Below are 10,554 nucleotides of genomic sequence, written 5' to 3' on the forward strand. Positions count from 1 at the left end.
AGATTCACAAATATTTCAAATTACTCCTTATATCAAATTGCAAAAGAGTTTTATATGAATTGAAATTAATAACAAATATTTATAAGGAGAGAAAAAAAAAGTTGGTTACTTAATTAATTCAAAGTAATTAGATTTAGTTTATTCAAGATATACAATGTTCTTGGTATCTTCAAAATCAACATTAAACAAATTATTTGAGTTGTTTACATCCTTGTTATGTTTGTCTCATAGTATAGTATTGCAGGATTCTTGAACACTATATTTGGATGGTTGTTACGTATTATATAAATGAGTGAATAAAAGTGTATGGTGATCTCTGATAATTTGAACTTTGAGATAATATAATCACACACTATAACATGCGTGAACGTTGATAGGTTTAATTTGAGTCTTATCGCCATTCATTACTAAAAAAAAAATTTCATACGTTTGATTTATGTAATTTAAAAGAATCAAACTCTCACGTGACAGAACTTACTTAAGATATAATTAAAGGTATGATCTCTTCAACAATTTAAACTCTAAGATCATGAGATAGTCATGTTAAGTCGGTAGAATGAGAAAAAATTGAACTTAAAATCCTTTCCTCATGAGCATACTATCGATATTGAGTTAGAATCAGAATTCATTTCTTTTACGGATCGCACACTTCAACATATAGCAAAACTACAAAATAGATGAAAGATGTCTTTTACACATGAATTATTTATTTTCAATATCATACAATAGAAGTAACATCAACAACACTTTATTCAATTACACAACACTTCTTTTCTTATTTTGCACTCAATTAGATCATTATTTTTTCATCTCAATTAAAACTCTCTTTTATCTTATTATATTTTATATTTTATATACATAATAACAAGACAAAGCTTTTATATTTTCTTATATGTATGCATTTTGATGATGATTTTTCAGTTTCACTTAACATAAATATTCACACATACAAACAAATCCCCAATGTATTCCTTTCCACTCACACTCTCCTGTTGAACTTCCTTCTTTAATGCATGTTTCCTCACAATGAGATGACACATAGCATTGACCACTAAATGTTGAACTAAATTGCTTGCAAATTCCATCCTTCACACCTTCAATATCTACATCCACATAAAAAGAAAAAAGAAGAGTAAAAGAGTAATATATATCTCATTGAAATTTATTACGTTGTCAGTCTCAATTTATGTAATATTATTTGACTTAATACAAAATTTAAGAAAGAAACAAAGGCGTTAGAAAACTCGTGGTTCACATTAGAGTATTTTCATTACTAGAAAATTGCTAATTTTCGACAGATGTTTCTATGGAATTTAGTGAGATTCTCGATCAAAATTTTGTTGAAAATATTATTGATGAACCGAATTCTGATGAAATGAATTAGGTAGGAGATAACGATTTTCTGGTAGTATAATTTTAGATGAAATATTGATTACATAATTCAATATATTATTATAAAAGCAGACAAAGACTAATTTTTCAAATCTCATCGCTACACATTATTAAAAAAGAAATTTTCAAATGTATATGAAAAAAACATGTTGTATACCTAACATAAATAATAAATATATAGATCTCTAACAATTTATGCATCCAAAATTATTTTATTTTTTTAACTAACCATTTGACACAAGGAGGAGTACACAAAAAAGTGTAACTAGAAACTTAGAGAAGCAAATATGAAAATTAGCCATATTCAAACTTCTTCTTAATTATATCTAATTAAATAGCAAAGGCCAAAGAGTTATATGAAAATTGGAATAAAATGGCAAGATATTTATAGGAACTAATTGGATTCTTAATCAATCCAAAATTAAAACTTAATTAAATAGTTAATTCTAGAAGCAACATTCTTGGAATCTTAATTCCAAAATCAACATGAAAAATATCGAAAAAAAGAATTGTTTGAGCTGTTTTTGTATTTGTTTTATTAAATTTGTAATTTTCTGTCTCATAATAATGAAATATTAATCTTGATACCTTTAAGCAACAAGATCCAATAAGCTATTTTTTTCCCATATTTATATTTTAGATTTAAATTATATATATAGAATGTATAAAGGGTTTTTTTTATATACAAGTATTGTAATAAAATGACAGATTTAAATACTTTTTACGCGATCATTATTGTAATTTTAGTGCTTATAATTGACCTATATCGATGAACCCAAATTAACTTTTTTTTTATAGAACTATCAATAAATTTTAACATGTTATACCAGATTAGCTAATTATAATTTTTATCAAATTATTATTTCGTATTTATCAAAAAAATTATCTATAATTACCTTACGATCTTATCGTGTGAATTATTTTATATATTGTCAATGCATAACTTAAACTTTATATTTGACTTATATTTTACAAGAAATTAATTATGCATGTGTTTTTTTAATTTTTTTTTTATGTTTTGTTTTTGGACTTTTATGTATGTTGGAATTGATAATTATCAAAACCAAATCGAGGTAATATTGGTGTATAGTGAATATAACAACCAATACTAACAAAAAGAAAAGTCAAGTGATTAAGAAAAAGTTTGACAAAAAAAATAAAAAGTGTCATGAGTTTTATCTCTTATTTATCAAAGTAAATTTGTTGTCTTCATTGGTGATTTTGAAGATAACAAGAATTATAATTGCTAATTGAATAAATATAATATATCAATTATTGATATCCTAATTTATGTATTGCCCCTATAAGTATATGTTGTTAGTGTAGGTTAATATACACCTAATTCTTGTAACAAATTAAACTTCTTGTTAATTATTTCATATAGAAAAAAAAGATATCAAAATATATAAAATGGCTGAATATTATGTTTGTTATTCTAACTTTCTTCTGATACTTCTTTGCTTGTTCCTCATTGCTTCAAATGGTGAGTAATGAAAAAGATTTAAGTATAAATATATACTAATAGTTTAAAGAATTTTTTATATTAATATTGCAATTTAATTTGTTATAATAAAAATTACATAATTTCTTTTTTCTTATTATCGTGTCAGATATATTCACATGTATAATCTATATATTATCGATGAAGAACAATAAAATAAAGTCGAGTTAAAGCACTTGATTGTTTGTATTGACAACATTAGCTTTATGATGTGATGATATATAAATATTCTCTATCCTCTTGTCATGTCATGACTCCTTTGTTGTAAATTAATATTAGTTTTACTCGAGCGTAGTTAGTCAGCTTCGTAATTTATTTATTTTTTTAAATTATTTGCAGAAATTGAAGTTGTGGAGGGTGCTAGTGCTGGTTTTTGTGATGCATGGAGTAAAAACTTTAAGGGACAATGTTACAATGGTTACCATTGTGATAATGTATGTACAAATGAAGGGTATATTTTTGGAGGGGAATGTTTGTGGGAAGGCATTTTTACAGGAATGGCTTGTATGTGTGTCTATAGTTGTTAAGACTCAAAAATCAAATTCCATCTCATAAATATATAATAAAATATAATAAGAGCGTAAAATTTATCTGTATTTAATATTTATATGAAATTTGATATTTTATGTATAAATATCGGTTGCAGATAAATATTATGTTAAGAAGATTGTTTTTGATTAGATGTTACTTTGTATAGGGCTGTGTATCGGTCGGTTTGGTTCGGATATGAAGTTTATCAATTTGTAGAGATACTAAACCGTTAAAGAACCATTAAGATGTTGGATTATCGGTTATTGATTTGTCAGTTTTTTATCGTTATCGATTTAACCGTTAAGATTTGACACAAAAGAAAAAACATTGAAAATCACTTAGAAACAAGGTGACAAACCAAATAAACATGCACTTGAGTTCACAAGTTACATCATTCTCAAAAGCAAACACTTTTATATTGCAGAATAATCAACTGTTTGAGACAAACAAAAATAAAAGTAGGAAATTAAACTCTGAGTCGAGGACTTTATATACAAAATGGTATAAATATAATTATTTAATTTACTATCGGGTTATCGGTTAACCCGTTAAGAAAAAACTTCAAACCGTTAAGAAGCAATAACCCGATTAAAAAAAAAACCGTTATCAAAACCACTAAACCAATAACCCAATACTATAAACCAATAACTTTTTTATCGGTTCGGCTTATCGATTTTGGTTCGATTTTGAAAAGCCCTAACTTTGTATATGTCTCGATTATCTCTGAAATAAAACTGAAAAGAATCATTATAAATATGTGCGATATTATTCAAAACTATTTATGTTCAACTATAATCACCTTTTGTTCCGTTCATTTCTGGCATGAAAAAATGTACCAAACAAAAATATGCACACAATCTTAACTATATTACCAAGAAATATTAATACCATATCTTTCATAGATAAAACATCAAATTACAAATATTTAGACCATAAATAATTTATGATCATTATTTTTTCGATATTAAACATGTAATCTCACAGACATTTATTCAATCATAAGACACATTGTGCCATAAGTAAAGTCTTATGGCCATATATTTGTGCTTCATTAATTTATTTTTTCAACATTTATAATAGCAATAACAATAACCCTTGTAACAATCTCCATAATCTTCATGATCCTTATTTTTGCACCAATTATCACATTTTTTTTCAAAACATTTCCCATTCCACCCTTTACTAGGCTTTCTACAGTATTTTGCTTCTGTTATCTGCATCTCTGCATTAAAAATCATAGGATAAAAAAAAATTAGGAAATAAAATAATAATAATTAAAAAAACATGTCATTTCATGGGTTTTTATTACTCTTTAAGTATCAATTTATGTGACAGTTTTTGCTTTTGAAAAGTTAATTTGAGTAATTTTTTAAAATATTGATAATGGTCAAAAACACATATGAATTATCACTGTTCGTGAGTTTCATATGTTAACTATCCGTTGTTTACTTTTCCTACTTGAACTATCGCTATCTAAGTATTGAAATACACCTAGTTGAGTATATGATGATAGTTCGTGGAGGAAAAAGGCCGGAAATGACTTGCCAACACGAGTAGTTTAACTCATCACTACCTCGTAAGGGCGTTGAGAATTGTTTTTGCTTTTTTTGACAATATTTAAATATGCTTTTGACCATAAATTGAGACGTGAAACTAGCGAAAAAAGTAAAACTCAGAATGAACTTATAAACGATAAAAAAACTCAACTTAATGGTGTTTGAAAAAAAGTAACAAAAATTGAGAAAAAAATATTTGAGAATTACTCACCAGAAGCAAACATGAGGAAAAAGCAAAAGAGTAGAGCACAGAAAGTTATTTTGCTAGCCATTTTTCTAATTAAAATATACTTTGAAATACTTTAATTTTGTGTGAAAACTTAGGATATCCAAGAGGGTATTTATAGTGATCCAAGGATAATATTTTATAATTTTAAAATATTTTTTCCTAAATTAGGTATGAATTAACCTCAAATACAAGATAAGGAAAATGTCAAAGAAATCAACTAGATTTTGTTTCTATGATTTCTTACCTCGTTAATTATGGACATCTATGTTGAAACACTGATTAATTTGAATTCACATCGTATAAGACTAGTTTAAAAAAGAAACGCTTCTTATCAAATTTTTTCATAATCAAAAATCAAATTTGAAATCTCTAATTAGACATCGGAATATTCTATTTATCTCATCATAGTTCTCGATGGTTAAAAATGTCAACTAGATAAGCATTGAGAGAAAAAAGTACTTAGTCTTTGATAAACTTTTGAAGTAATCAAAGTTTTAATTTTCTTCATCCCTCATTATGAAAGTAACAATATTCCTACTACTGTAAATTAAGTCCATGAAAAAAAAATTACTTGGAAGTTGTACAATTCAAAGGCAACTTATTCAAAGGTAGATATATAATAATTATTTTAAAAAAATATTATGGTTAATTTGAAAATTATAGTCAAACTAATTAAAAATGAAAATCCTAAAGAAATATACCATTAAATTAGTCGATATATATGAAAATTGACTTAGACACGATAATAATTTTTTAAAAAAAGAAGCTAATTATAAAAGTATTTTACATGGAGCTTCATTAAATTTCAGGAGATTTAAGATATATAAAAATGAAATCGAACAACACTTATAAAGAATATTTTTTTAAAAATCATTTAACGTTTTCGAGCGAGTGCACGTATTGGTAATATTTATGGATGTTGAGTCCTGAATATAAAAAAAATCATTGATATTCCGAATGGAATTCAATGCGCCACGAATTTGAAATAGTCGAACTCTAATTCACGTTCAGACACGAGATAGGAAAATCAAAAAATAAAAATTTATGTCTGGACTAAATTGTACTTTTTGAAACATTGCAGGACTTTTCTACAATTTATTCTTCCTTCACCTTCACCAATTCGATTTCAATGCCTCTATATTACCTTTTTTTCAGCATAAACCCTAGTTGAATTTGTGAAGAAAAATTGAGAAAAATCAAATTTTGAGCAAATCCCAGATAAGAAGATTTGAAAAAAGATGGTGGGTACAAATTTGAAAGCAGAAACTATGAAGTTAATGGATGAAAGAACTAATACTGAAGCTGAGATGGATGTTGTTATTCAGCGACTTTGCCAACCTGGTGGTCCTGGACTTTCAGGGAATCTAGTTGATTCTGAGGTAATTCTTTAACTTTTTTGGTTTCTGGGTTTTTTTTAATGTGATTTTAGATGTTGTGTTTAATTTTTTGGATTTTAGAGTGCTTTTATGTTGAAGGGGTAGTTATGGAGGAACCATTAAGTTGTCTCTGTGTGACGTTTAGGTTATGAGTTCGAGTGGTGGGGTCAATGGTCGACATAACACCTGTTGAGGTGTTGTTGGTCCTTTCTTGAATCCTGTGTGAACATGGATGCTATGTGCATAGGGCTGCTTCTGAGTGTTCTTGTGTTGAGTGGGGGCATAGAGCAATGATAAAGTTGTATTCTTGTGATGTATAGGTTAGGTTATGGGTTTAAGCTGTGAAGTTAGCTAAATTATGCAAGTGTATGGGTAGACTGACTACATTAATCCCCTTGGGGTGTGGCTGGTTGTTCCCCGAACACCGTGTGAGTGTTGGACGCTTCGTGAGGTGTAGTTAGTCTAATTGATGTTTAAGGGGAGTTGTGGATCAACTGTAAAGTTGTCTCCATGTGTCCTATAGATTTACGGGATTGAGCTGTCTAGTTGGTCTAACTGATGCAAGGATATGGGTAGACTGACCAAATTATGCCCCTTGGGGTGTGGCTGGTCCTTACCTGAACTCTCTGTGAACTTTGGATGCTTCGTGCTGTGTGATAAGTCTAACTAAGGTTGAAAGGGAGTCGTAGATCAACTGTAAAGTTGTCTCCGTGTGACTTATAACTATAAGTTAAAGGTTTGAGCTGTGTAGTCTGTCTAACTGATGCAAGGATATTGGTGAACTCCCCTAATTATGCCCCTTGGGGATGTGGCTGGTCCTTCTCCGAACCCCGTGTGAAAGCCTGATGCTTCATGCATCAGGCTGCCCCTGTGCTCTTATGTTTATTTTATTTATGTATAAAGGAACTGTATTTATTTGAGTGGTTGATCTTTTCTTTTTTTCCTTTTGGGTTTGTGATTTGATGTGTCTTTTGATTATAAAGACTGAAACTTTGAAGCTAATTGCAGGGGTTCCCAAGAACTGATATTGATATTCCCTCTGTGCGTGCTGACCGGCGTAGGCTAGCTGGTAATGCTCATAAACATCTGTTTTATTAGTTGTTTCTGCATTTTAGACTTGTTGGGGTTTGTGATATAAGCATCTGTCTTTTTTTTTTCTCTGATGCTTTAGTCAATGAAGTTGCTTTGGACTTGATTTTGATGTCATAACTTAGTGAAGTTCTGACTGATATCCCTGTAGTATGTTTTGAGGTAGTACTATTTTGTTTATAGCTATGGTGATTGGGACCAGCTTGAATGAACCTCAACTAATCCAGTGGATACCTTCTCACTTTGACCGGCAGAGGTATCCTGGTAAATTTGTCTTCAAAACTTTGGATGAAAGGATCACCCTGTTGGGGCTTGAACCTTGGTCTCCTATGATTATCATACCACCTCATCATCCCCTAGACCATGACCTTATGTTCAGGAAGTATAATTTAAACTAAAGTTGTAAACTCTCAATTTTTTATTGTCCCAAGTCTTGATTCTGTGCCTCCAAAACATGTTTACTTAGTGTAAGGAAGTAGAGAAATGAACATGTTAATATTCAGAAATAAGGTGCTCACGGAAGATGTTATTATGTTAAGATTCTTTGCTTTTAACTAAGGAAAGAGACATTTTTGTATTGAGTTGACGTGTCAGGTAATTGTGTGAACACGTTAAGTGTAGGGAAATTATATCCTATCCGGAAGTTGTAGGTGTTTCTGTAGGTACCAAAATTAGCATTTGAGTTTTCTAGCAGAGATTGAGCATGCGATGTTTTGCACATCGATTGTGGCAACATCAGAAATTCACCATCTGTATTCTGTAATGCTGTATACTTTGTTATTATTGTTTCCAGAACTACTCATGTTTCAGCAGCAATATAGTAAATTATATCTGGTCCTCTCTTAAATCGCATTGTGTTTCCACACTGCAGAGCTGCGTAATGATCACAAGATTATAACAGAAAAAATAGACCAAAATATTCAAGTTTTGCATTCGGCACGGCTTGCTTCTTCACCTTCTTCTGTCAAAGATTCAGGTACGTGACATTGGTGGATCACATCAAGCAACTTTTTGATAAGAACATTGTCATACTGTCCTACTTAAAAGGATCTATAGTTTTGTCTGAGAAGGTCAGTAAATTTCACATCAAGCAACTTTTTGATAAGAACATTGTCATACTGTCCTACTTAAAAGGATCTATAGTTTTGTCTGAGAAAGGTCAGTAAATTTTTATCAGCAAGTGGAAGAGACAGGTGCATGAGCAATAGTAATACTTCTCCTTATGCATCAGTTGGTTTTAGTGGAGCCGACTTCAGTGGTACATGTGTTGATTCTCCAGCTGATTTGCATGTTTCATGCTTAACCATCATCTTTGCTTATCCAACTGAAATATCATTTCATCTGTGTATTCTTTTGCATCAACTCCTTTGTTTGCTTGTAAATTCTCATTCCATCCTGCTATTTGGTTTACGTAGAAGGTCCCTAACCTATTGACTGTCTTAAAAACATTTACCTCATCTATTGAAATGCCTCTTAACCTATTGAATTTGGCTCAACATTACGCTCCTCTCTCCTGTTGAACCATAAATAGTGATGAGCATTTTTGGTCCAATAGATGGAAGGAGGATATTATTTAGCCGAATTCAATAGGTTAGGGCTTTTTTTTTTTTTGACAAAGATAGGTTAGGGCATTTGTAAGCCAAGAAATAACAATGAGGGTGTTTTTGATCTAATAGGAGAAGAAGGTTTTTTTCAGCCAAATTAAATAGGTTAAGGGTATTAGTTGCTCAGTTATACTACTTCCGAATTCTTACTTAAAACAGTCATGTGCATCACTACACATAAGGGTACTGGTACGTTGAACCATTTTCTAGAAGTTGAAGTTGTAGTTGATGTAGGATATTGATCTTCTTGTCTCGTATTGGTATAAGCTATTCTAAAGTTCACTGAAAATATCTACTCATCTCATGGTATGTTCCAGCCTTTCCCTTTTAGTCTCTTAAAATAGAATGACATTTATCAATATTTAGCTCTTAAATTTACTCTTAATAACATGCACGTATAGCCATAGAGATGCCATGATTAAGACCACACGTTTTAAGGGTACTTAAGATGTGTTCCTAAATTTGTTCTTTCTCTCCTGTGCACCATAGAATCAAACATCTTCGTATAAAATGAAACGTGGCGAGCTTACAGTTAATGGAGCATTTTCTTGTAGGACATCATGACAATATATCCTTTTCTTTCTTCTAAGATGCTTCTGCTGGTATAGGTGTTCAAGGATCTGCTGTCAATATTGGTTCCTCATCATCTCCAGGCAATTACTCTGTGACAGCTGCTACAAGTGCCGCCATGGACATAGATGTAGTTTTCAGCAGACCCTTTGCGGTGATTGATGAAATAACCGAGGCATCTCCAGCTGCAGAGGACGGTTTACAACTTGGAGATCAGGTTATAAGATTTGGGAATGTCCAGTCGGGTGAGAATCTGTTACAACGCCTTGCTGCTGAAGCACAGTCAAACCAGGGTTGTGTAGTTACCATGACAGTTCTGAGGCAAGGTGCTATGACTAACGTACAAGTGACACCACGAGTGTGGCAGGGTCGCGGCCTGCTTGGGTATGTCTATCTTTCCTTGTTACTCCATGAGCAGAACAATACCTTTTTGCTTCATTTTCTTTCCTCATTTATATCGTATCATCTCAACTCAACGTAATCTCATTAACCTGTAATCCTTTTCCATCTGCAGATGCAATTTTCGGATCTTATGATGAGTTTGTCAATGATATGTCACAAAAGCGTTGATATGAAGAAGGATTCGTCCGCATCTTCTTAAACCTTTGTGTATTTTCTGTTGTTCTTTTATTGAACAAACACAACATGTTTTCTGGATCCATTGCTCGCAATCAAATGGATGTTTTGCTTCATATGAGTTCCTTTA

At 30.8% G+C, this 10,554-nt stretch overlaps 1 protein-coding gene and 1 long non-coding RNA gene across 2 annotated transcripts; one reads left to right on the forward strand and one right to left on the reverse strand.

The window, feature by feature from the left end:
* Positions 1–4,303: 4,303 nt before the first annotated feature.
* On the reverse strand, positions 4,304–5,292 carry LOC114078057. Its single transcript, XR_003579510.1, has 2 exons — positions 5,192–5,292; positions 4,304–4,646 (listed from the first exon to the last, which is right to left on the reverse strand). It is a non-coding gene; the product is annotated as an uncharacterized LOC114078057 (long non-coding RNA).
* A 1,054-nt stretch (positions 5,293–6,346) lies between these two features.
* On the forward strand, positions 6,347–10,545 carry LOC107023984 (26S proteasome non-ATPase regulatory subunit 9). Its single transcript, XM_015224842.2, has 5 exons — positions 6,347–6,588; positions 7,594–7,654; positions 8,546–8,650; positions 9,887–10,232; positions 10,363–10,545. Exons 1-5 carry the CDS (start codon positions 6,448–6,450, stop codon positions 10,382–10,384), a joined length of 675 nt encoding a protein of 224 aa, XP_015080328.1. The 5' UTR covers positions 6,347–6,447; the 3' UTR covers positions 10,385–10,545.
* Positions 10,546–10,554: the final 9 nt, after the last annotated feature.

The sequence above is a fragment of the Solanum pennellii genome, chromosome 7 (genome assembly GCF_001406875.1).
Source record: "Solanum pennellii chromosome 7, SPENNV200".
In the NCBI taxonomy this organism is placed as follows: domain Eukaryota; kingdom Viridiplantae; phylum Streptophyta; class Magnoliopsida; order Solanales; family Solanaceae; genus Solanum; species Solanum pennellii.